Consider the following 27611-nt stretch of genomic DNA (forward strand, 5'->3'; position numbering starts at 1 on the left):
TCTCTTTATCTATCTGCCTCTCTCCCTCTCTCTCTCAAAGAAAAATATAAAATATGTAATATAAAAAAGTTGGAGAAAACTTTTGGACCTTGGTTTAGAAATTCAGAGAATTTCAAGTTCATATTTACTTTTAAGCAACATGTGAATTATCACACCTTTTGGGAAGAAGTTTTTACAAACTTTTCATTAGCTAAATATAACTTAAAAATGTTTTATTTTTATTTGAGAGAGAAAAAGAGGCAGATATATATATATAGAGAGAGAGAGAGACAGACACACAGACAGACAGACAGACAGAATGGGCACACCACAGCCTCTAGCCACTGCAAACAAATTCCAGATGCATGCACCACCTTGTGCATCTGGCCTTATGTGGGTCCTGGAGAATTGAACCTGGGTCCTTTGGCTTTGCAGGCAAGTGCCTTAATGGCTAAGCCATCTCTCCAACCCTATACATAACTTTTAAAATAGTACATTCTTAGGAAGGGAGCCTTTTATAGATTAAATTGGATTCCCACCTCAAAACTGACATGCTAAAGTCTGAACCTCCAAAGTAACTTAAAACCACATCTTACAAGGTAATTAAAGTTGTGAGCTCACAAGGATGGGTCCCTTTTAAATATTTTTTTAAAAATTTATTTATTTGAGAGCGACAGACACAGAGAGAAAGACAGGTAGAGGGAGAGAGAGAGAGAATGGGCACGCCAGGGCTTCCAGCCTCTGCAAACGAACTCCAGACACGTGCGCCCCCTTGTGCGTCTGGCTAACGTGGGACCTGGGGAACCGAGCCTCGAACCAGGGTCCTTAGGCTTCACAGGCAAGTGCTTAACCGCTAAGCCATCTCTCCAGCCCCCCTTTTAAGCCCATAGGTCTGTGACCTTTGAAGAGAAGGATATTTGGATACAGACACATAGAAGATGAAGTGAGATGCCCACATGGAGAGGATAGCCACCTACTCATCGAGGAGACAGATCTCAGAATAAACCAACCTGCTGACTGGCACCTTGACTTCTAAACCCCCAGGGTACGAGGAAGTAAGTTTCTGTCCTCCAAGATACTCAGTCTCTGGTGTTTTATTATCACAGCCCTGGCAAACAGACAGGAAGGCAATGCATTGAATAATGTAAGAATTCATGTGCCAGGCATGGTGATGCACGGCTTTAATCCTGGCACTTGGGGGCTGAGGTAGGATCATTGTGAGTTCGAGGTCACCCTGAGATGACATAGTGAATTTCAGGTCAGCCCAGGCTAGAGAGAGACCCTACCTTCAAAAACAAAAGCAAACAAAAAATTCATTGATGCCTACTGATATAAGTGGAGGAAAAATAAAAGTGCTTCCTTACAGTAAAATACCAGCTAATAAGTGTAGAAGAATAATGTAATTAGGAAAATCACCATTTGATAACTATCACACAAGTCAGAATCAATATGCTAAAAGTAGCAATAGTCTCACCCCATAAATTACACAGTTAAATAGCGATTCTACAGAGGAGCAACCTGGAAGACACTTACTAAATTTCACTGATGAAAATGACTAGCCCCAATATCAGGACAAACTAGTACGTGTGACTCCATAGGCCTGTGCAAGCATTGCAGCCAAGACTGCATCATCTAAAACCAATCTTGAGAAAAACTGACAAACCCAAATCAAGAAACGTTCTATGAAACAAATAGCCTGAAGAAAACAAAATAACATGTTCTATTTTTTTTTTAAATGCCAAGGCTAGGCTGGGGAGATTGCTCAGTGGTTAAAAATGCTTGCTTGCCCCCCACCCCCAAAAGTTTAAAAAAAAGCCGGGCGTGGTGGTGCACGCCTTTAATCCCAGCACTTGGGAGGCAGAGGTAGGAGGATCTCCGAGAGGTCGAGGCCACCCTGAGACTACATAGTGAATTCCAGGTCTGCCTGAGCCAGAGTGAGACCCTACCTCGAAAAACCAAAAAAAAAAAAAAAAAAAAAAAGCTTGCTTGCAAAGCCTCCCTGGTTCAATTCCCCAGTATCCACATAAAGCCAGATGCACCAAGTGGCACATGCATCTGGAGTTCGTATAAATAAAAAAACTTTTTTTGATGCCAAAGTCGCTTTAAAAAAAAAAAGCAAGCCGGGAGTGGTGGCGCATGCCTTTAATCCCAGCACTGGGGAGGCAGAGGTAGGAGGATCACCGTGAGTTCGAGGCCACCCTGAGAGTACATAGTGAATTCCAGGTCAGCCTGGACTGCAGTGAGACCCTACCTCTAGCTCCCCCCCCACACACACACACAAAAAGCAACACTAGGGCACTACTTCAGAAGTAAAAGCAAACCAGAGATAGGTAGGACAATGAAGCGATCCGTGTAGTCTGGATGGGACAGCTGTCCCAAGTTGAATATGGTGGGCAGGTCAAACAGTTTGGTATCGTTGATGAACTTCCTCGTGGTAACTGTGTCGGGGTTATGTAAGAGGATAAGACTGTCACCGCACATTAGTCTACCAATCAATGGCCTCTGGCCGCAGCCGCCTCCTCCTCTCGCGGCTATTTAGTGATGATTCACACCATCCCGTCAGCGCTTCCCTCGCCCCCTTCGCATCACCTCTCCTCTGCTCTCTGCTCGCAGAGCTGCTGCCTCTTAGCCTTCCCTCAAGCCCTGCGGGTTCTCGGCGCCTGGCTTCCCGGTGTCCGTGGTCCCTGCTCTCCTCGGGCTGGTCCTGGGCTCTGGGCGCTCCCGGGCTCCTTCCACCTGCCGTGCAGGTGCTCAGCGCGCTGCGCCTGCGCCTGCGCTCTGAGCCCGCGGGCGCCCGACGCACGGGCGGAGAAACTTCAGCTCGCGGGCTGCGAGCGCGCGATCCGGGCTGCGCGTCCCGCCATGGGCTGCTCCAGCAGCGCGCTCCACAAGGCCGGCGACAGCAGCCGGCTCCGCGGCGGGGGTGAGCTGGGGCCCCGACTCCACCCCCACCTGGGCCGGGGATTCGGGTGGGCTGGCTGCTCCAGGGCGCCCAAGGGTGAGAGCGGGGGGGTGGGGGGTGGGGGCGCCCCTCCCCATGCCAGCAGGGGGCGAGGAGGTGCGCCCGTGGAGGTGCGCCCGTCGGGTCCACTTGTGTGATCCAGAGTTATGGGCATCCAAGTCCTAACAGGGTTCACTGCGACACCTCCTTCAACTGGGGTTGGACAGGTGCCCTCTGGAGACGTCTGTGCGCCAAGAGTTTGAGCATCCCTCATGGGCAAAGGATGCGGAGGGTACAACTACACCACGCGTGTACACTATACCCAAGTTCCTCCTGCGGTTTTGAAGAGGTCTTGCGCATTTTCCTCTATCCTTGACATAAATGTATTTTGAGAAGTATATGCGTGATACAAGGTGGTCAGTAAGTCGGCCGTGGTGGCACATGTCTTTAATCCCAGCACCTAGGAGGCAGAGGTAGGAGGATAGCTGTGAGTTTGAGGCCAGCCGGGAAGAGTGAGTTTCAGGTCAGCCTGGGCTAGAGTAAGACCCTACCTCGAAAAAACAAACAACAGCAACAACAACAAAAAAAGGTGGTCATTGCCTGGTATTTGGTTGGATGCTGGAGGCACCCAGGTAACTGACAGAGGTTGAGCGTGTAAGGGGCGAAATAAACACGTGAAAAAAGTGATACCCTCCACACCTTCCAAGGCTCAGGGTCTAATGTGGAAGAGGTGGCGGAAAGAATGTAAGAGCCAAAGGAAGGGCAGGACTCCATACAACATGCTCCCTTCAGACACAAAATGGCCTGGATATCCATGACCTCACAGTGCCTGATACTACCTGCATAAGATCATCATAAGAGGAGGAAAAGATCAAGACATCAAAAGTAAAAGAGAGACTGATTGAGATGGGGAGGGGTATGATGGAGAGTGGAGTTTCAAAGGGGTAAGTGGGGGGGAGGGAGGGTATCAACATGGGGTATTTTTTATAATCATGGAATTTGTTAATAAAAAAATTTTAAAAAAGTGACAGCCTCGTTTTTAACATGAGTTGAGGAGTTGGCTCAGCTGTTGAAGGTGCATGCTTGCAAAACCTGTCTGTCTGGGGGTTGATTCCCCAGAACCCATTCAAAGCTGGACTCAAAATGACAAAAGACCCTGGTACGACCCCCATAAATTAAATTTAAAAACCAATAAAGATTAAATACATATTATTTTATCTTTTTAAGTTTTTTTTTTTATTTTGGTTTTTCAAGGTAGGGTCTCGCTCTAGCCCAGGCTGATCTGGAATTCTCTATGGAGTCTCAGGGTGGCCTTGAACTCACAGTAATCCTCCTACCTCTACCTCCTGAGTGCTGGGATTAAAGGCGTGCGCGACCACGCCTGGCCCAATTTTTTGTTTTTTGGTTTTTTTTTTTTTTTTGAGTGAGAGGTGGGAAGAGAATGGGCATGCTAGGCCCTCCAGCCACTGCAAAGGAACTCCAGACGCATGCACCACCTTGTGCATCTGACTTATGTGGGTCCTGGGGAATGGAACCACGGTCCTTTGGCTTTGCAGGCAAATGCCTTAACTGCTAAGCCATCCCTCCAGCCCTAAATACTTTTTTTTTTTTTTTTTTTGTTTTTGGAGGTAGGGTTTTACTGCAGCCCAAGCTGAACTGGAATTCACTATGTAGTCTCAGGGTGGCCTTGAACTCTCAGCGATCCTTCTAGCTCTGCCTCCCAAGTGCTGGGATTAAAGGCCCATGCCTGACTTTCTAAATACATATTTTTAAAAGATCGTTTCTAACAGTAATAAGTACTGGGAATAGAGTAAAAACAGATGAATGAACTTGAGAATGGGTTTTGCAGCCTATTCACTTCCTTGATTTAAAAATATTCTTTATTTTCTTTATTTATTTATGAGAGCGATAGACAGAATGGGCACACCAGGGCAAACTCCAAACACATGTGCATGTGGCTTACATGGGCCACTGAGGAATTGAGCCTGGCCCATAGGCTTTGCAGGCAAGTGCCTTAGCTGTTAAGCCATCTCTCCAACCCCACTTCTTAGATTTGAAATAGCTAACGTATTGTACAATACTGAGTGTTCAGTGAATTCCTTCAAGCTAGTTTGCAGTCTACCTCAAGGCTAACTTTTGGCAGAGTTTTATCCTCTACTTTCTTTCCATAGGGTTTCTGTTAACACCTTGTGTTGCTGTGGTAACAGGTCTTCTCTCTGTATGGTAGGCAGCACAGGATTGTCATGAAAGCCACTTCCAAGCATGGACAACATGTCCTCATCAGGAATAGGTTGCTCTGCTGCTGTTGTCATGGAGCATGATGATCTAGATTTCTGTCCTCCCTACATAACAGAAAGCAGAAAGGAAGTAAGCTACTATTCAGACCTGTGTGTGGTAATACCTTTCATTGACAATATACAGACATAGAAAATTCTTTGTTTTATAATTTGTTATTTGCATGTGTGTATGGGTGTGTGTGTCTCTGCAAACAAATGTCTGTCCAGCTTTATCTGAACAACTGGAGAACAACCCAGGCCCTAGTGGCTTTGCAAGCAAATGCCTCTAAACTCTGAGCCAACTTCCTAGTCCCCAGAATCCATTGCTTTATTTACTTCTTCTCTTTTACTCTCTCTCTCTCTCTTTCTCTTGCCGTGTGTGTGTGTGTGTGTGTGTGTGTGTGTGTGTGTGTGTGTTGGCAGCTGGCTTTAATATGAATGCTGGGAATTGAACCCGCACTGGAGGCTTTGCAAGCAAGCACCTTTAACTCAGGGATTATTTCCTTGGCTGCAAAAATCACGTCTAATGAATAGTGCATGCTAACCTTTCTCCTACAAATATCAAAGCACTCCTACCCTTATAGATTCCAATGAGCCCAGTGTAAACACGAGTCACCTTTTAAAAAGTTTTTTGTTTTGTTTTGTTTTGGTTTTGGTTTTTGGAGATAGGGTCTCACACTGGCCTCGGCTGATCTGGAATTAACTATGTAGTCTTGGCGTGGCCTTGAACTCGTGGTGATCCTCCTACCTCTGCCTCCTGAGTGCAGGGATTAAAGGCATGTGCCACCATGTCCAGCTTATTTTTTTTAAATTTATTTCTTTGAGAGAGAGAGAGTGGAGGAAGGGAGAAAGAGTGAGCATGCAGGGCTTCTTGCCACTGCGCATGCACTCCAGACGCATGTGCCACTTTGTACATCTGGCTTTACATGGGTATTGAAGGATTGAACCTAGACTGTCAGGCTTTGCAAGCAAGTACCTTCAACCTCTGAGCCATTTTCCTGACTTCTAAAATCCATTCTTTTTTTTTTTTGTTTTTCGAGGTAGGGTCTCACTCTAGCCCAGGCTGACCTGGAATTCACTATGGAGTCTCAGGGTGGCCTTGAACTCACGGCAATCCTCCTACCTCTGCCTCCTGAGTGCTGGGATTAAAGGTATGCGCCACGACGCCTGGCTAAAATCCATTCTTGTTTTTTTTTAAACTGTGGGGTCTTTATTTATTTATTTGAGAGTGACAGAGAGAGAGAGAAAGAGAATGGGTGCACCAGGGCCTCTAGCCACTGCAACCAAACTCCAGATGCCTGCGCCCCCTTGTGCATCTGGCTAACGTGGGTCCTGGGGAATCGAGCCTTGAACCAGTGTTCTTAGGCTTCACAGGCAAGCGCTTAACCGCTAAGCCATTTCTCCAGCCCTAAAATCCATTCTTAATGCATAGTGCATGCTAATTTTTCTCCTAAAGAGGTCAAATCACCCCTACAGATTCCCATGGCCCAGTATTAAGCATTAATTGTCATATATGCATCATTTTTTTTTTTGTTTTTGTTTTTTTGAGGTAGGGTCTCACTCTAGCTCAGGCCGACCTGATATTCACTATGTAGTCTCAGGCTGGCCTCAAACTCACGGTGATCCTCCTACCTCTGCCTCCTGAGTGCTGGGATTAAAGGCGTGCGTTACTACACCCAGCATAGTTATCGTTTTTATCTTTCATGTTTTATGAAGTCAGATGAAGTTATGCATTTGTTCTCTATATGCATCCTGACTGATTTCCATAGGAAAAGCACAGGAAAATACTGATACTTTCAGAATATAACCATATTGTCACAGCTTTTCTTGCCTCTCAGTTCAAAAAGTAGAGCAAGAAAGAAAGAAAGAAAGAAAGAAAGAAAGAAAGAAAGAAAGAAAGAAAGAAAGAAAGAAAGAAAGGAAGGAAGGAAGGAAGAAAGGAAGAAAGAAGGAAAATAGCAGAGCACTGGCTTGGGGTGAGTGTTGCTCAGTGGTAGAGCGTATGCATAGCCTGTCCGAGACCCTGGGTTCCATCCCCAATGGGAGTGCACGCACACACATACACACATTATCTTAGGGAATGCAACTTTAAAATTTTTTTTTAAATAATAAATGTACCAATTTTCAACTTTATTTGGATTTTGGCAATTCTCTCAATGTCTTTTTTTGTTTGTTTGTTTGTGATTCTTGAGACAGTCTTTTGCAGCCAAGCTGGCCTCAAACTAACCAAATAACCAGGGATGACCTCAAATTCTGATCCTTCTGCCTCTACCTCCTTCCCAAATGCTAGGTTTAAGGCATATGCTACTGTGCCAGGAAGGGACTGTAACTTCTGAAGAGTATTTGATTAGTAGAATGAAGTTTCCATTTCTTTCATTTAAAAAATACTTCATTGCCTATATACATAAGTGAATTCACATAAATTCACCTCTTTTTTTTTTTGAGGTAGGGTCTCACTCTGGCCCAGACTGACCTGGAATTCACTACATAGTCTCAGGGTGGCCTTGAACTCATGGCAATCCTCCTACTTTGGCCTCCTGAGTGCTGGGATTAAAGGTGTGGGCCAACATGCCCAGCTTTCAACTGATTTTGTTTTTGTTTTTCGAGGTAGGGTCTCACTCTAACCCAGGCTGACGTGGAATTCACTATGTAGTCTCAAAGTAGCCTCGAACTCATGGTAATCCTCCCACTCTGCCTCCCAAGTGCTGGGATTAAAGGCATGTGTCACCATGCCCAGCTTTTTTCAACTCTGTTTTTATACTTGCTTTTCTCTCTCTCGCTGTTCTAAGTCTTCATGACTATTGTTCTTGAAGAAATGCTAAGATGCTTGCCAACAAAATTTAGCGTATAGAACATTAATGTGCTGCACAAATTGCTCAATGTGTATTGAATCAATCAACAGGTGTATTGCTTCCAACCCTCTATTGGACAATACTCTCTTGTAATTGGATACTATTGTCTGTTCAGCATCATTTCTACTCTGTGATCTTGGAACCCTAATAAATAATTCATTCCTGTTTCTACAGCTTAAAATTTCTTTAAATTTTGAGTAAAATCCTAAGCCCTTGTGTGTGTGTGTTTTGAATTCCAGACTCACATGCCACTTTGTGTGTCTGGTTTTACATGGGTACTGGGGAGTTGAACCTGAGCCACAGGCTTGGCAAGCAGGTGCCTTTAACCACTGAACAATCTCCCTAGTCCCTATGTGTGCTTTTAAATAAAAATAATCCAAGTTCATTGGAGGTCCTGCATTCATGGCTAACTTAGTGATTATCTGTTGAATGAATTATTACCTCAATTATTCCTTACAACAATGTTGTGACTACATGTTATATCTATCTCAATTTTATTTATTTAGTCATTTTTTAAAATTTATTTTGACTTTTATTTATTTATTTGAGAGTGACAGACAGAGAGAGAAAGCGGCAGATAGAGAATGGGCGTGCCAGGGCTTCCAGCCACTGCAAACGAACTCCAGACGCGTGCGCCCTCTTGTGCATCTGGCTAACGTGGGTCCTGGGAAATCGAGCCTCGAACCGGGGTCCTTAGGCTTCACAGGCAAGCGCTTAACTGCTAAGCCATCTCTCCAGCCCCCTATCTCAATTTTACAGAGAAGGAGTAAGTAATTTATCACAAGTCACGGGGTTCCCAAGAGCTGGAGCTGGGCTTTGAGCACAGATGTTTATATCATTTGTGCTACCTAGATTCAGATTTGTCTTTGGTTCAGAACACTCTGGATCCCCAGTAGGTATGTGGTCACTCACTCTGGAAATAACAAAACAATTACAATCCCAGCACTCGGAGGCAAAGGGAAGAGGATCGCCGTGAGTTTGGGCCACCCTGAGACTACATGGTGAATGCAGGTCATCCTGAGCCAGTGTGAGACCCTACCTCGAAAAACCAAGGAAAAAAAAAAAACAAGAAATATAATAGAGAGTACTTAGTTTAATTCCTAAATAAATTTTATGAAATATTATATAATACATAGCATAGTATATATGACTTATAAACATTTAATATATAAATATATAATATATATAAGACATATAAGTACTATAACATATATTATCCCTTATATACTATGTTAGTCACTATATTAATATGAATGTTTTAGATTTAACAGCAATATATTTCATACCTGTAACATCAATACATTAATGATATTATATGTTGTTATAAGCAACATATTAATATTTTATGTATTATATTTCTTTAGTTGTTTCCATAGTGAATGGCCACATAGCTAATAGAGATTCCGTGATTTGAGACATAATATAAATATATAAATTAGTATAAATAAAACATTTATTGTAATTCCTAAGTAAGAGCCATGGAAATATGAAGCTTTATTTAATTCAAATTTAGACTAGGACTATTTGGAGGTCATCTATGTTGATAGATGTTTTCCTACAAAGACAGGTGATCTCTATATTATAAAATTCTTTCAAGGGGTCTGAGAAGATGGCTCAGAAGTTGAAGGCACTGGCTTGCAAAGCCTGCTAGTCCAGGTTCAGTTCTCTAGTACCTATGTAAAGCCAGATGCAGAGTGAAGCATGCATACACAGCTTGTTTACAGCAGCAAAAGACCCTGACTCATCCATACTTTCTTTCTTTCTTATAAATAAGTGACAAAAAATTTAAATATTTTATTTGTTTGCAAGGAGAGAGAGAGAGAGGAGAGAATGGGCATGCCAGGGCCTCTAGCTGCTGCAAATGAACTCCAGGATCATGTGCCACTTTGTGCAACTGGCTTTATGTTAGTTAGTACTAGGGAATTGAACCTGGATTGTTAGGCTTCGCAAGCAAGTGCCTTAAGTGGTAAGCCATCTCTCCAGCCCCCCAAAATATTTGTTTAAGATTTTATTATTGATTTATTTATTAGAGACAGAGAGAGAGAGTAAGAATGGGCATGCCAGGACCTCTAGCCACTGCAAACAAACTCCAGATGCATGTGCCACCATGTGCATCTGGCTTACGTGGGACCTGGAGAATCGAATCTGGGTTCTTAGGCTTCATAGGCATGCGCCTTAACTGCTAAGTCAGCTCTCCAGCCCCCCTCCCAATATTTTAAATTTACTATATAAACTAAGAAGTCTGAAAGGTAAAGCCAAAAACATCAACTTGTTTGTTTTGTTTTTTACAGTACTAGTGATTGATCTAGGACCTCATACATGGTAGGCGAGTTTGCTACTACTGAGCTACATCCTCAGCCCACTTTTTCACTTTTTAATTTTAATTTTATTTTATTATTTATTTGAGAGAGAGAGAGGGCGGGGGGGAGAAAATGGGCTTGCCAGGGCCTTCAGCCACTGCAAACGAAATCAAGATGCATGCGCTACCTTGTGTCCTGGAGAGTTGAACTGGGATCCTTTGGCTTTGCAGGACAGTGCCTTAACTGCTAAGCTATCTCTCCAGCCCTCAATTTTATTTTATTTTATTTTTTAAATTTATTTATTTATTTTATTTATTTGAGAGCAACAGACACAGAGAGAAAGACAGATAGAGGAAGAGAGAGAGAATGGGCGCGCCAGGGCCTCCAGCCTCTGCAAACGAACTCCGGACACGTGCACTCCCTTGTGCGTCTGGCTAACGTGGGACCTGGGGAATCGAGCCTCGAACCGGGGTCCTTAGGCTTCACAGGCAAGCGCTTAACCGCTAAGCCATCTCTCCAGCCCTCAATTTTTATTTTTGAAACAGGGTCTCACTAAATTGCCCAGGCTGGCTTGAACTTACCTCAGCTTTCTGAATAGCTGGAATTGCAGGCCTGTACCACCAGCCCCTGCTGGCAGACTGAATTTGTGTTGATAGATCTGCCTTGTTGAATTTTCAATAAGAAATTGTCTAGTTTAAGAAGTGTTATAGAGCCAGGTGTGGTGGCACACGCCTTTAATCCTAGCACTCAGGAGGCAGAGGTAGGAAGATTGTCATGAGTTCAAGGCTACTCTGAGACAACATAGTGAATTCCAGGTCAGCTTTGGCTAGAATGAAACTCTAAACCAAAACAAAACTCAAAAATCATATATATATGTGGGGGGGGACTGGAGAGATGGGTTAGTGGTTAAGGTGCTTGCATGTAAAGCCAAAGGACCCCGGTTCAATTCCACTGGACTCACATAAGCCAGATGCACAAGGTGGCACATGTGTCTGGAGTTCGTTTGCGGGGGCAGCTCCAGGCCCTGGCATGCCCATTTTTTTTCTCTCTCTCTCATAAGCAAATTATTAAAAAAAAAAAAAAAAAGTGGGGCTGGAGAGATGGCTCAGCAATTAAGGCACTTGCCTGTGAAGCCTAAGGATCCAGGTTTGATTCTCTGGTACCATGTAAGCCAGATGCACAAGGTGGCACATGCATCTGGAATTTGTTTGCAATAGTTGAAAGCCCTGGCATGCCCATTCTTTCTATCTTCCTGTTTTTCTCTTTCTCTCCCTTAAATAAAAATAAAGGAGCTGGGAATGGTGGTGCACACCTTTAATCCTAGCACTTGGGAGGCAGAGGTAGGAGGATTGCTGTGAGTTCGAGGCCACCCTGAGAATACAGAGCAAAATTCCAGGTCAGCCTGGACTAGAGTGAGACCCTACATCAAAAAACCAAAAACGAACGAATAAATAAATGTGTTATAGAGGCTGAGCATGGTGGTAAACATCTGTAACCCCAGTACCCAGGAGGCCTGTATCACACTTTTTCCACTAAAAATTTTCTTACAGAGGCCGAAAACTTGTAAATCCTAGGCCGGCTTGAACAAATAATGAACCCCTTTTAAAAAATAAAAGAGCTTTAAAGGTGATAGAATATTAGCCTTCAAACAAAATGATGGGCTGGGCCTCTCTTACTCTAGCTCTAAAATTCAATCTACTAAACTGAAAGGTCCTTATTTTCTAGGTCCAAATGTAAAGCTGGCCAGCAGCTACTGGCTAGGTAGCCATTAGTTTGCATAGGTGTTTCATTGATGCTGAGAGGCGGTTTTTTCCGAGTCCCCTCCCCAGCCTTTGAACTCTGAGCCTCCTCCCTAGCTGCTCTCCATCCAAACGGGCCAGGGAAGAACATGGGCGGGGACTGGCCTCTGGTTGTAAGTAGTTACCCAGTGCTGCCCCAGCTGTAGAACACAGCCTGGTTTGCAATAGTCCCACTTGGATTTTTTTTTTGTTGTTGTTTTTCGAGGTAGGGTCTCACTCTAGCCCAGGCTGACCTGGAATTCACTATGGAGTCTCAGGGTGGTCTCGAACTCACGGCAAACCTCCCACCTCTGCCTCCCGAGTGCTGGGATTAAAGGCGTGCACCACCACGCCCGGCCCACTTAGATTTTTACCCAGTGTCTAGGAATTTGTGAGGCAAGAGGCTTTTCCTTTCCAAATGGATAGATAGACTGGATTTGGAATGTCTTACGTTGCGTAAGCAAGTGCTGAATATTGGTGCCATTTCCTTCTATTGGGATCTGAACTGAAAGGTTGTATTGACTTCACAGGTTTCTTGTCCCCAAATGTCTTAGTGACCCTCTAGAACCCTCTTCCCCACCCTCCTAGCTTCCTGTTGACGTGCATAATGATCACCTCACTCTTCCCTTACAGCTTAAGCAACATTGTGGACAAATGGATGGTAATCATTGACAAATTCATTGCTAGGTTAGTGTGTACATTTCCACCGACAGCTGTCATCATCTGTTCTAACGTGAACGTTCACTAGCTGTTTGGAGTCGCACTTCCCAGGCAATTGAGGAGGTTTAAATTTCACACCATTAACTGAATTGTTCTTTGTACTCAGGGCCCTAGGCTTCAACCAGTTCATACAGTGTCATGTCCGTCCTACTCAGACAACATTTTCCCATTGTAACTGAAGAACAAGCATCACGAAAATTAAAATTAATTTGCAAAAGATTTCTTCCATGCAGATATTAGATGAACGGGGTTGTTTTCAACGCTTAGAAGTCTCCTGGCTGAATCTTGAGAGCTCATTGTGTCTTTGTCATAAAGCTCTGTGTTGCATATAGCTCATTAAAATGAAGTAAACTCTGCAGATGTGGCTAAAATTTAAAAATATTTTGAAAAATGGCATGCAGTGAAAAGTACGCTTCCTGCCCCCTGCATGCATCCCCACCATTGGCTTAGTTACAGTCTCCCACACGGGTGACCATTTATTAGTTTTATATATTTTTTTAAATTTATTTGAGAGAGAGAGAGAATGGGCACTCCAGGGCCTCTAGCCAGTGCAATGAACTCCAGATGCATGTGCCACCATGTGCATCTGTCTTATGTGGGTCCTAGGGAATTGAACCTGGGTCCTTTGGCTTCATGGGCAAGCACCTTAAGACCTCTAAGCCAGCTTCCCAAGCCTGTAGTTTTTTGTTCTTTTTTCATTTTTAAAAATACCTTACCTTTATCTGCAAAGAGAGATGGGAGAATGGGTGTGCCAGGGCTCCCTGCTGCAGCAAAAGAATTCCAAATGTATGTGCCATTTTGGACATCTAGCCTTTATGAGGGTACTGAGGTACTGAACCGAGGCCATCAGGGTTTGCAAACAAGCACCTTAACTGCTGAGCCATCTCTCCAGCTTTTTTTTTTTTTTTTTTTTTTTTGTTTTTCAAGGTAGGGTTTCATTCTAGCTCAGGCTGACCTGGAATTCACTATGTACTCTCAGGGTGGCCTCCTGAGTGCTGGGATTAAAGGCATGCGTCACCATGCCCAGCTTTCCAGCACAATTTTGTTTTGTTTTTTGAGGTAGGGTCTCAGTCTAGCCCAGGCTGACCTGGCACTCACTTTGTAGTTCCAGGCTGGCCTCAATCCTCCTACCTTTGCCTCCTAAGTGCTGAGATTAAAGGCCTGTTTTATTTTAAAGTATTTTATTTTATTTATTTATTTATTTTGAGGTAGGATCTCACTCTAGCTCAGGCTGACCTGGAATTCACTATGTACTCTCTCAGGGTGGCCTCAAACTCACAGTGATCCTCCTACCTCTGTCTCTCGAGTGCTGGGATTAAAGGCGTGCACCACCACAGCTGGCTAAAGTATTATTTATTTATTTATTTGATTGAGACAGAGAAAGAGGCAGATAGAGACCCATGTACCACCTTGTGCATCTGGCTTACATGGGTACTGGGGAATTGGACCTGAGTCCTTAGGCTTCACAGGCAAGCACCTTTTGCAGTGCCGGCCTGTAGTTTTTTTTTTTTTTTTTTTTTTTTTTTCAAGGTAGGGTCTCACTCTGGTCCAGGCTGACCTGGAATTAACTCTGTAGTCTCAGGGTGGCCTTGAACTCATGGCAATCCTCCTACCTCTGCCTCCCAAGTGCTGGGATTAAAAGCGTGCGCCACCACGCCCGGCTCCGGCCTGTAGTTTTTGTTGTTAGACATATACATACACAGCGAGAGAGAGAGAGAGAGAGAGAGAGAGAGAGAGGAGAAAGAGAGGAAAGAATGTGTGCACCAGGGCCTCTAGCCATTGCAAAAAGAAACTCCAGATGCATGCACCACTTACGTAGGTACTGGGGAATTGAACTCAGATCATTAGACTTTGTAGCCAAATGCCTTAACCACTGAGCCATCTCTCCAGCCCAGGTTTTGGTTTTTATTGAGAGGTTTTTTTTTTATTTTTATTATTACTAATGGTGTGATATGTTATGTTCAGAGACAGGGTCTCACTGTAGCCCAGGCTGGCATTGAATTTGTGGCAGTCCTCCTGCCTCAACCCTTTGTGAGCTGAGATTCCAGGCATGTTGCGACCATATGTGGCTTGATTTTGTTTTTCTTTTTGTATATTTTTTTCCACAGGTTTTTTTTTTTTTTCTTGTATGTGTGTGTGTGTGTGTGTGTGTGTTGCATGTGTATGGGGTATGTATGTGTCTATGTGTACTCATATGTATGTGCATGAGTGAGTGTGCACATGCATGTGGAGGTCAGAGGTTAGTGTTGTGTGTTACACTTGATTGTCCTCTCTCCCTTATTTGTTGGGACAGTGTCTCTTATTTGAACCCAGAGCTTATCAATTTGGCTAGGGTAGCTAGCCAGCTTGCCCACGGGAGTCCCTGTCTCTGCCTCCCAAGTGTTAGGATTACAGGTGGGCTGCCATGCACACCTAGCGTTTGTATGGGTGTCATGTTTGTGTGACAAATAGTTCACCCACTAAGCCATCTCCCCAGCCCCCTGAGTTTTATTTGTTTTTGATGTCTTGACACACGGTCTTACTGTGCAGCCCAAGCTGGTTGATCCTTCTGCCTTAGCACACGGAGGTGTGCTGGGATTATAGACATGCCCATCGCAACCAGCCCAGTGTTTCCTTATGCAGTGCAAATATTATTTCCCTCTTGCCTCTATTTGCACACATCATGCTCTACCCACTGTTCCTTACCTTTGTTTTTAAAGAACAAAACGGAGGCATTGTTCTCCTTTTCCATACCTGTGAAATCACCTCTGATGTGATTTGTTTAACCAGTCTCCTATGGAGGGCCGGCTGGTATGCTTCCAACCTTTTCCTGTTACAAACAAGGCTGCAATGAATTCTTTTGTGCATACATCATATTGAATGTGTGTAAGTGTGGCATAGGGCACGTCCCAGAAGTAGCATCACTAGGTAAAAGGGTGGATGTCTTCATAATTTTTTAAATATATTTTATTTAAGAGAGAGAGGGAGGGAGGGAGAGGGGGAGAATGGGCACACCAGGGCTTCCAGCCACTGTAAACGAACTCCAGATGCGTGCGCCACCTTGTGCATCTGGCTTACATGGGTCCTGGAGAATCAAACCAGAATCCTTTGGCTTTGCAGGCAAATGCCTTAACTGTTAAGCCATCTCTCCAGCCTATGTCTTCATAATTTTGATAGAAACCTGCCTAAATGTCTCCACAATGGTACCAGTTTATAATTTCAACAACAAAATGAACATTTTTTTTCAAAACTGAAGGCTTTCAGATATTTGTACAGCCACATCAAAACACATAAGCTAGCTGGGTGTGGTGGCATACGACTTTTGTCTCAGCACTAGGGAGGCTGAGGGAGGTGAACTGTCAAGAGTCTGAAGCCAGCTTGGGGCTACAGAGTGAGTTCTAGATTAGCCCAGACTAAAGGGGGACCCTGTCTCTAAACAAACAAACAAAAAACCGAGGGATGTACCATGGGATACTTTTTATAATCATGGAAAATGTTAATAAAAATCGAGGAAAAAACAAAACAAAACAGGGATGCAACCTGAGACTCCATAGTGAATTCCAGGTCAGCCTGGTCTAGAGTGAGACCCTACCTCAAAAACATAAACAAAAAAAGGGCTGGAGAGATGGCTTAGTGGTTAAGGTGCTTGTCTGCAAAGCTTCAGGACTCATGCTCAACTCTCCAGGTCCCATGTAAGCCAGACACACAGTGACACAAGCGCACAAAGTCACACATACGCACAAAGGGGTGGACGCATCTGGAGTTCGATTGCAGTGGCTAGAGGCCTGGGTGTGCCAATATTCTCTCTCTCCTCTCTTATAAAAAAATAAATAAATAACCAGACCACACAGAGCACAAGTCAGGTCAGGATGCAAGAAAGGGAGCTGCCACTTGATACCTTCTTTGTGATCATATTTAATGTTCATAGTAGCAAATAGTAGTCATACAAAATACAGCCAGAAACTGAAGTTCTGTGAAGATAAGTAACTTGCCAAGGTCTCCAAGCTTGGCCAGTGATGGAGCCCGGGGTTAAGCCCACATGTATCACTCAAACCCGTGTTCTTTTCACCATGTCTAATTCCATCAGGGTCTGCTTGGCCAGAAACCTGTATTGTGACTGTTGAGGGTGGATGGATTGATAGAGACAGGGATTCATGGAGATGAGACTACTGAGAGAAGGAGGAATCAGGACCCGAAGCGCTCAGAAACTGCAAAGCCGCACTGGCTCAGCTAGGCTGGGGGGTGTTGGGGTTCAGTCCTGTAGGGGAGGCAACCAGTAAAACAAAGCTTGATTGTGTAGCCTGAAAGCATGCTTCTGTGAGGCTGCCATGGCCTGATCCCTTATAAATTCTCTTCTGTTAATGTTTTACAAACTCCAAGTTTGAAAAGATAGCTCAACACGTCTAAGAGTTTACTCAGTCTCACAGAAACTGATTAAAAAAAAAAAAAAAAAGAAACATCAAACAGCACCCTGCCAGAAGTTTTGTGTATTTGAGTATAGGCAGCTGGGGCAGGGGTGGCGGGGGAGGATCATGATTTTTTTTTTTTAAGCAAAATACCAGAATACAGCTCTCCAAGTGAGTGTCAGTGTCTCCCAAGTGGTACGATGATCTCCGAAGCTTGGCATCCATCTGCTGCTCAGACCCCTCCTTGGAAATTGACTTCAAGTTCTGGAGTGCATCTTTTCATATGCTCAAGTGAACCCAAACTTTGCCTTCTAAGAATCAAGAGTTGAAAGATGTCAATTCTACCCAGATGTTAGATTCTTTTGCACCAGTGAATGTAACCATCAAACAATGGAACCATCTCAGTGGCAAGCACTGTTACCATTTTCAGAGTGACGTCTTGCTGGGTATGGTGGTTCACACCTATAACCCCAGCACTCTGGAAGTGGAGGGAAAAGGATCATGAGCTCAGCATTGCCTCAGCTACATAGTGAGTTCAAGGCCAGCCTGGCTAGAAACCCTGTCTCAAAAGAAAGATTTTGTACTATTGTATTTTGGAAGGTGTCACTCTAGCCAAGGCTGACCTGGAATTCACTATGTCAGCTCAGGTTGGTCTCAAACTCATGGCCATCCTCCTACCTCTGCCTCCCAAGTGCAGGGATTAAAGGCGTGCACCATCACTCCTAGCTTAGTATATATAGTATTTTGAAACAAGAGTTTAGCTTGTAGGAGTCTAAAAGAAAATACTGAAAAAGTGTTTTTGAGGGTAGCATCTCTTTGTCACGGCTTGGGGATAGGCTCTGCATCTCTTAAATGTCAGCCTGCCCTGTAGACAGGACACCTCCATCCCTGTGCAGACTCACCAAGTATTCCAGAAGTACATTTCCAAGTACACATTCTGTTGTTATATTTTCACATTAACTTTGCCTTCACATTTCATTTCCTTTACTTTATGATGGTCAAAAGTCAATCTTAGGTATTAAATTCAGGTGGTTATGTTAGAAAATGAAAGTAGTCGGACTTTTATTTAACCTCAATAGGAGTTTTTGTCTGATGATTTTATACTTCAGTTACTTGAAATGAGACTGGAAATAAGCAGCCTGTTAATATCTACAAGTGGTAGAATCACACTTGGGGATTAGTATTAGAGTCATGGTAACAGGACAATGCTTTCACATGCTTCGATGTGGGGTGGGGGCGGGGGAGGAAAAACTCACTGAGAATAGTCCATGTTGTTAGTTGGATGAGGAAAGTGAGAGAATAGGCCAACAAGAAAGCCAGGCAAGAAAGTGAGTAGCAGGAATGCATTCCTCCATCGGGGGGCTCACTCATGCTGCACCTGTGTTTTCAAAAGCTCCAAGAGGGCCGGAAAGATAGCTTAGTGGTTAAGGCGCTTGCCTGCAAACCCAAAGGACCCAGGTTCAATTCTTCAGGACCCACGTAAGCCAGACGCACAAGGTGGTGCCTCATATGTCCGGAGTTTGTTTGCAGCTGCTGATAGCCCTGGCATGCCCAGTCTCTCTCTTTCTCTGTCTACCTCTTTCTCTCTCAAATATATTAATTAATTAAATTAAATATATTGTTTAAAAAGGTTCCAAGAACCTAGACCCTCCCAGGCAGCAGCATGGAATATAACAGGACGCCTACCATGTTGATGTAGAAAACCCAGAAGACTGGCCAGTGAGGGCTTTGGGATGTCTGCATGGTGCAGGCATAGGAAATATTGACCTCAAGGGTTTCTCCTTATTGGGTAGAAAGTTTTCACTTCTCATTAGGTCAATGAACCTGACTGAAAAGCTTTGATGGTGATGTGAATTTCAGGTATGTTAGCTCTAGTTCTAATCCTTTCTGTAATGCAGCCTATTGAGTTTCTTTGTGTCCTTACAACAAGGGTTCTGTTAGTTCAGCTGTCAAAACAACTTTGTGCATGGGCAGGTTTACAATAGAATCAGGAGAGATAGATAATGAGCATCAAAGGATTAGGCCCAGAGCAGTGTATGATTCGATGGAACCTAGGCTTCGGGAAAGCAGACACATCTCTAAACAGCTTTGGGTGTGGAAACAATGCATCTGTCTACAGTATTTATTATATAATAATGTAAATTAGGCGTAGACTGGCTCATGGTTATGAGCAAAAATGTACTTTACTACTCTTCAAATTAAGGTGCAAGAAAAAAATACACTGCTCTGTCTACTTTGAGGAAGTATGCTGGGGTTCACAAAGTCATGTGGACAGAGAGTATGGAGATGCTTGGGTACGAGGAACTGCATAAGCACTAAGTTGTATCTAATGAGGAAGTAGCTATCATTTGAATTTTCCAGAGACAGTCAGCCCTGATAGAGCAGATACCAGCCCTTCCCTGTTGCCGCTGTAAACCCTGTGCCTGGTCCAGAGCTGGTCTGCAATAGACAGTGATGAATACTTGATGAAAAGTTCATTCATTCCAGCAAGTGGAATGGAGCATTTATATAAAAAAGCTATCTGTAGCATTTGCTGAGGCCAGTCAAGCCTAATCAAACATTCCTATTACGAGTACTATTCCATTATCTATCAAAATCATGTCTAAAATATTTTTTTTTTCTTTTCTGAGGTGGGGTCTTACTCTAGCCCACCCTGACCTAGAATTCTCTATGTAGTCTCAGGCTGGCCTTGAACTCACAGTGATCCTCTTACCTCTGCCTCCCGAGTGCTGGGATTAAAGACATGTGCCCATCACCCCTGGCAATGTTTTCAAATTTACCATGATAATAATATAACTTTGTGTATCAATATTGTGTTTCATAATGTTTAGGGGACTGTTTATCCAAGACCTTTGTTTCTTATTAAATTTTTTAAATTATTTTTAAAAATATTTTATTATTTATTTATTTGACAGAGAAAGAGGGAGAGAGAGAGAGAGAGAGAATGGGCACACCAGGGCCTCTAGCCACTGCAAACAAACTCCAGATGTGTGTGCCCCCTTGTGCATCTGGCTAATGTGGGCCCAGGGGAATTGAATCTGGGTCCTTTGGCTTTGCAGACAAGCACCTTAACCACTAAGCAATTCCTCTAGCCCTTAAATTATTTTTTAAAAGATTACATTCTTGAGCTGGGCGTGATAGCACATGCTTTTAATCTCAGCACTCAGAAGGCAGAGGTAGGAGGATCACTGTGAGTTCAAGGCCATCCTGAGACTACATAGTGAATTCCAGGTCAGCCTGGACTAGAGTGAGACCCTACCTTGAAAAAGCAAAAAAAAAAAGGGGGGGTTTCATTCTTATATACCCTCTCTCTTGCCCCCATTGCATTAAGGGCCCTCCTCAGCAGGGTTGTTGGTATTCACTGTGGGATGCTAAAGGCCTCAGTCAGTTTCTGAGGTAGTGAAAGATAATGCCTCAGATTAATCCTACCCATCCTGTGGCTCGTACAATCTTTCCAGTCCTTCTGCAATGCTTCTTGAGCCTTGGTGAGTGTGTTCGAAATCTGACTTATGTGTTGAATTCTTGGTAGCCCTCCTCCTCCTCCTCCTTCTTCTTCATTTTTCAGGGTTTTTTTTTTTTTTTTGAGGTAGGGTCTCACTTTAGCCCAGGCTGACCTGGAATTCACTATGTAGTCTCAGGCTGGCCTTGAACTCTCGGCGATCCTTCTATCTCTGCCTCCCAAATGCATGTGCCACCACATCTGGCTGGATTTCTGTTTTGATGAGATTTAAGTAACCACATGGCTGTTGTTGCCATCTCAGGTGGAGAGTGATGAGGAAGATCCTGCCATCAACATCTAGCCTCTTCACACATGCTTACCCATATGCCAATATACAAATGTGAACTTAACTGTTGGAACTGGTTTACGGGGCGGCGGGGAGGGTGGGTGGGCAATGCTTTCTATTTTCTCTGCAGTGATTCCTGGTCCCTAGTAGATGTGGTAGAAGTAACCCCTCTTGTGGTAGGCAGTCAGCTATATTTTCTCCTTGTAATGATGGATCCTGTGTCATCCCAGTGTTCTCTGCCATCTGTAAGATAAAACAGATTCTCAAACCAAAAGTGACATCAACTTGGATTAAAGGGGTTAAGCATAGTTAATTGAGAGACTTTTGATGTGTGCAGCTGTTCTTCTTAGCTAGAGCATTGGAGGCTCTCTTTGGAGTCTATGAATTTCCTATCCATGGGAATCTGACTTGGTGCCCAGTACCAGGTATGGGTTCTCTCCCACTGAGCAGGTCTCATGTCCAACCCAAGAACAGTTGGTTACCTGCCTAGGCTGTGTGTCACTATTGCACAGGTGTGTACTTCTTGCCTCGCTGGTTGATTTCATATCTTGCAGGCTGTCTTGGCCAAGCCCTTTAAAAGATATTTTTCCTTATTAGAGAGAGCTGGAGAGAGTGTGGATGTGCCAGGGCCTCCTTCTACTGCAAACAGATCTCGATGTATGCTCCACCTGTGCATTTGGCTTTACATGGGTACTGGGGAATTGAACTCACATCATCGGGCTTTGCAAGCAAGCGACTTTAACCTCTGAGTCATCTCTACAGCTCTATCCAAGCCCTTTAATGCCTCAGTTCATTTGTTCTGTTGTTAATTTAGTTAGACTTTTTTGGCAGGCCACTCCTAGTTCTCAAATAATCTTTTTTATTTTATTGAAACTCTTGTTTTTTTGTTTTTGTTTTTTGAGGTAGGGTCTAACTTTCTACCCCAGGCTGACCTGGAATTCACTATGTATTCTCAGGGTGGCCTTGAACTCACAGCAATCCACTTACCTCTGCCACTAGGCTCAGCTGGAAACTGTCAAATTGGTGAGCTCTAGGCTCAGCAAGAGACCTTGTCTTAAAGAATAAGGTGGAGAGTGATGAGGAAGATCCTGCCATCAACATCTAGCCTCTTCACACATGCTTACCCATATGCCAATATACAAATGTGAACTTAAATACATACATACATACGTACATACATACATACACCCAACACACAATAACCTGCTCTGACTGTATCAACACATTCCCCGCCAGCACACACACTTTCTGCTTTAGAAGGATGATGCCTTTGGGATGCATCCCCAAATGGCACAGGTGATGAAAATAGTTCATCTCATTTCATCGACAGTACTAATCACTGTAATGACTATTTCATCAAAAATGTAATTTAGCAAACATCTGTGACTAATATATGAACACATCTCCTTAACTCCCTGAGGTGGTTATTACCAGAGCATCCTCTGTGCATATGAAAATGAGTTGTCTTGTCATAATATATTTCTTTATATCCCTGAGATGTCACTTTCATTAAGTGGCCTTAGTTGTCAATTTGAAAGTTATATCCATGATGAGTTATATTCATGATTGGTGGTGGGGGGGGGGCGGTGAAGGTCATCCCTCTCTCCAGTTCTATCATATGAACTCGCAAAACTGACAGACTGTGTCCTGTCCCTCAGGTCTGCTTGTTCAACTCTGAGGATTCATACTCAGTCCCCGAGGTAGGGTGGAGTACAGATAATCTCTCTCTCTCTCTCTCTCACACATACAAAATCTTCATTTTGTCTTTTTAAAATATTGTTTATTTATTTATGAGAGAAAGAGAGAAATGGGTAGATGAAGAAGAGAATGGGTGCAGCAGGGCCTTGAGCCACTGCAAACAAACTCCAGACACATGAGCCACCCAGCGCATCTGACTACATGGGTATTAGAGAACTGAACCTAGATCCTTTGGCTTTGCAGGCTAGAGCCTTAACTTCTAAGCCATCTCTCCGGCCACATTTTGCCTTAAAAAAATTTTTTTTGTTCATTTTTATTTATTTATTTGAGAGTGACAGAGAGAGAGATAGAGAATGGGTGCGCCAGGGCTACCAACCACTACAAACAAACTCCAGATGCGTGCACCCCCTGTGCATCTGGCTAACGTGGGTCCTGGGGCATCAAGCCTACAACTGGGGTCCTTAGGCTTCACAGGCAAGCGCTTAACCACTAAGCCATGTCTCCAGCCCCATTTTGCCTTTTTTTAAAAATAAAAACTTCCCTTTTAGGGCTGGTGAGGTGGCTCAGCAGTTAGATATTTGCTTACAAAACTGCCCTTTTAAAGATACAAACAGGGGCCGGAGAGATGACTCAGAGGTTGAGGCACTTGCCTGTAAAGTTCAATTCCCCAGTACCCATATAAAGCCAGATGCACAAAGTGGCACGTGTGTCTAGAGCTTGTTTGGAGTGAGTGGCTGGAGACCCTGGCCTGCCCATTCTCTTTCTCTCTCTCTTCTCTCTGTCTCTCATTTCTTTCCTTGCTAAAGAAATATTTTTAAATAGATCCAAACAATCTGGTAAGATGGATTACTTGGCTCTAGCCTAGCACACATATTTTCTTATTTATTTATAACACACGTGTCCTCTTGCCACGGCAATCAAGTGCCAGATGCTCATGCCACTTTTTGTACCCAGTCTATGTAAGTGGCTTAGGAATTGAACCCCAGGCTGGTCAGGCTTCGCCGGCTTTAGCTCCTAGCCTGATACATATGTTTCTGGTAGAGATCTGTGAGCCTAGCTACTCTCCCCTCCCATGCAGAATCCCCAACTATCTCCAGTAGATGCCCTAAAACAAGCCATGTCTGTCTCTCTCCAGCCCAAATCCTTTCACTGCTGTTTTCTATCTCCATGATCCAAGCGATTAACCGCTGTAAAGCAAGAGTCACCCTCTCTTTGCTTGAGTCAGTCGTTACATCCAGCCATGTTAGCCCTTATATCTGCGTCACATCCTAGTTACGGTCTCTAAACACTTCTGCCTTCTGTCACTATTGGATAAGTTGGCCACTTTCTAGTTTGCAAAACTAGGATCATGCAGCATATAATTCCTTGCCTTCTTTCACTCAGCATCGTTATTATAAAAATGATCTATGTCTTTCCACTTATCAGTTCATTTTGAGGTCTCATTATGTAATCCTACCTGACCTGGAACTTGCTATGTTGACCAGGCTGGCCTCAAAATTTTGAGCCATCTGTTTCTGCCTCCTGAAAGCTGGGATGACAAGTCTGTACCACCATGTCTGTATCATTTTCAATTGTTGTATGCTATTCCCTTGTATGCAAATATCTCAATTTGTTTACTCATTTGTCTGGTGATGGAAATTTAGTGTTTCCATCATCTACAAATAAAGCCACCACGAACATTACTGAACAAGTCTATATGGGGATAATTTTTTTTTTCTATTAGTGAAATCCTCAGGAGAAAAAAATATTATTGGCTACAGTGTTTGTGAATATTTTAAATTTGGTGCTGAAGATAAAACCCAGGGCCTTGTATATACTAAATACATGTCCTACCTCAGCTATAACCCCCAGCTTCATGCATATGTATGTACTTAACTTTTTAATTTTTTTATTTGTAAGTAGAGACAGAGAGAGAGAGAGAGAGAAAATGGGTATGCCAGGGCCACTTGCCATTGCAACTGAGCGAGATGTGAGACCGCTTTGTGCATCTGGCTTCACATGGGTCCTGGGGAGTCAGGACTTGAACCTAGGCCACCAGGCTTTGCCAGGAAGCACATTTAACCATAGAGCCATCTCTCTCATTCTAGCCCTCTACTTAACGTTTTTAAAAATGCAGTTTGTTCGGAGAAAGAGAGAGAGAGAGAGAAATGGGCACACACCAAGGCCTTTTGCCACTGTTAACTCCAGATACATATGCCACTTTGTGTATCTGGCTTCACGTGGGTACTGAGGGATCAAATCTGGGTTGTTAGGCTTTGCAAGTAAACAGCCTCCTGTACTTAACTTTGTTCTTTTCTTTTCTTTCTTTCTTTCTTTCTTTCTTTTTTTTTTAATGATTTTTAAGGAAGGATCTTGCTCTAGCCCAGGCTGACCTGGAATTCACTATGTAGTCTGAGGGTGGTCTTGAACTCACTGCGATCCTACCTCTGCCTCTCAAGTACTGGGATTAAAGGTGGATGCCTGGCTTTGTACTTGGTTAAAAAAAAATATTTTTTGAGGTAGGGTCTCACTCTGGTCCAGGCTGATCTGGAATTAACTGTGTAGTCTCAGGGTGGCCTTGAACTCATAGTAATCCTCCTACCTCTGCCTCCCAAGTGCTGAGATTAAAGGTGTGTGCCACCACATCGGGCTTGACTTTTAAAATTTTATTTTATTTATTGAGAGAGAGAGAAAGACAGAGAGAATCAAGTAGATAGAGAATGGGCATGCCAGGGTCTTCAGCCACTGTAAACGAACTCCAGACACATGCGCCACCTTTTGTATCTGGCTTACGTGGGACCTGGAGAATCAAACCTGGGTCCTTTGGCTTTGTAGGCAAATGCCTTAAGTGCTAAACCATCTCTCTAGCCCCCTGTACTTAACCTTTTTATTTATTTTTTATGTTTTCAAGGTAGGGCCTCACTGTAGCCCAGGCTGACCTGGAATTCACTATGTAGTTTTAGGGTGGCCTCAAACTCATGGCAATCCTCCTACCTCTGCCTCCTAAGTGCTGGGATTAAAGGTGTACGCCACCACACCTGGCTATACTTAACTTAAAAAAAATCTATTTGTTTATTTGAGAGAGAGAAAGAGGAAGAGGGAGAAAGAGGGAAAGAGAGAGAGAGAATCAACATGTCAGGCCTTCTAGCCACTGCAAACGAATTCCAGATGCATGCACCACCTTGTGTATCTGGCTTATGTGGGTCCTAGAGGATCGAACCGGGATCCTTTGGCTTTGCAGGCAAATGCCTTAACTGCTAAGCCATCTTTCAAGCCCTGTACTTAACTTTTTAATAAAGCTCTGCTCATGTGGGGCTGGAGAAATGGCTCAGTGGTTAAGGCAATTGCCTGTAAAGTCTAAGGACCCAGGTTCTATTCCCCAGTACCCACATAAAACCAGATGGGCTGGGTGCCACATGTGTCTGGAGTTCATTTGCAGTGGCTAGATGCCCTAGTGTGCCCATTTTCTCTATCTGCCTACCTCTCACTCTCTCAAATAAATAAAATATTGAAAAAAAAAGAACGAAAGAAATGGGGCTAGAGAGATGGCTCAGCAGTTAAGGGTCTTGCTTGCAAAGCCTAAGTACTTCTATTCCCCCAGCACCCCCATAAAGCCAGATGCGCAAATTGGCATATGCATCTAGAGCTCGTTTGTAGCAGCTAGAGGCCCTGGTGCACCCATTCTCCCTGTCTCTTTTCTTTCTATCTCTGCTGAAAAATAAATAACTAAAATTTTTAAATGATTAAAATTTATTTTATTTATTTGTTTATTTATGAGAGAGAGGGGGAGGAGAGAGAGAGAGAATGGGTGCACCAGGGCCTCTAGCCACTGCAAATGAACTCCAGATGTATGCTGTTCCTTGTGCATCTGCTGTTATGTGGGTGCTGGGGAATAGAACATGGGTGCTTTGGTTTTGCAGGCAAGCGCCTTTAACACCTAAGCCATCACTCTAGACCCCCCCCCCCCTTTAAAGCTCTGCTCATAATTCTTGTCCATGATTTCAGGATAAAAATTTCAACCCACTAGCGCCACCTACAGTGCTTTCTTCCGTATCTCTCCTGCTCTAGCCTTTAGTAAAGCTGTCCTTTCCCAAGGCTCCCAGGTTCCCCACCACCCCACCACCCCACCCACACCCCTGCCCTTTCTCAGAAAACAGGTTTATTTAGTCCACCGCAAGAAGTGCAGTGGGCACCACAGTGATTGAAGAAATTATAGTCAACTCAAAGAAGCTAGTCCATGAAACTTGTTGCGTGCAAGATCTCTTGCCATTTTGCATACGTGGCTGTCATATGTTCCTTTTATATGGCTTCACTCTGATGCCAAAGGGCAGGGTCTGTGGTTTTCATCTTTTCTTCTACATAAACTGTGATATTTTTCAAGTTAGGGTCTCACTCAAGCCCAGGCTGATCTGGAACTCACTCTGTAGTCTTAGACTGGCCTCAAACCCAGTGATCCTCCTACCTCTGCCTCCCAAGTGCTGAGATTAAGGTGTGTGCTGCCATGCCCAGCTCATAAATGGCTTCTATGTATAGCTTATATATGCATTTGAAAACATTTGGATTTTAAAAAATCATAAACCAGAGCCGGGCATGGTGGCCCTTAATCCTGACACTCAGGAGACAGAGGTAGGAGGATCACAGTGAGTACGAGGCCACCCTGAGACTCCATAGTGAATTCCAGGTCAGCTTGAACCAGAGTGAGACCCTATCTCAAAAAAACAAAAACAAAACAAAACAAAAATCTTTTGAGGTTTTTGTCATAGTGGCAGATTGAAGGAATATACATGTAATTTTATGTCCTTCATAGCATAGTTTTTAAAATTTTTATTTTTATTTTTAGAGAGAGACAGAGGGGGAGAGAGAATTGGCAGGACCTCAGCCACTGTAATCAGATGCTTGTGCCACCTAGTGGGCATGT

At 43.7% G+C, this 27611-nt stretch overlaps 1 protein-coding gene across 1 annotated transcript in view; it reads left to right on the forward strand.

Moving 5' to 3' along the window:
- Positions 1-2830: 2830 nt before the first annotated feature.
- The window catches only part of Erich5 (glutamate rich 5), a 33698-nt gene continuing 8917 nt past the window's right edge, over positions 2831-27611 (forward strand). Inside the window, exon 1 of the mRNA XM_045144616.1 lies at positions 2831-2902. Within this exon, the coding sequence (XP_045000551.1) occupies positions 2842-2902 (61 nt within the window). The 5' untranslated portion in view covers positions 2831-2841. The remainder of the gene's footprint in view (positions 2903-27611) is intronic.

Source organism: Jaculus jaculus, chromosome 2, assembly GCF_020740685.1.
Source record: "Jaculus jaculus isolate mJacJac1 chromosome 2, mJacJac1.mat.Y.cur, whole genome shotgun sequence".
Classification (NCBI taxonomy): Eukaryota; Metazoa; Chordata; class Mammalia; order Rodentia; family Dipodidae; genus Jaculus; species Jaculus jaculus.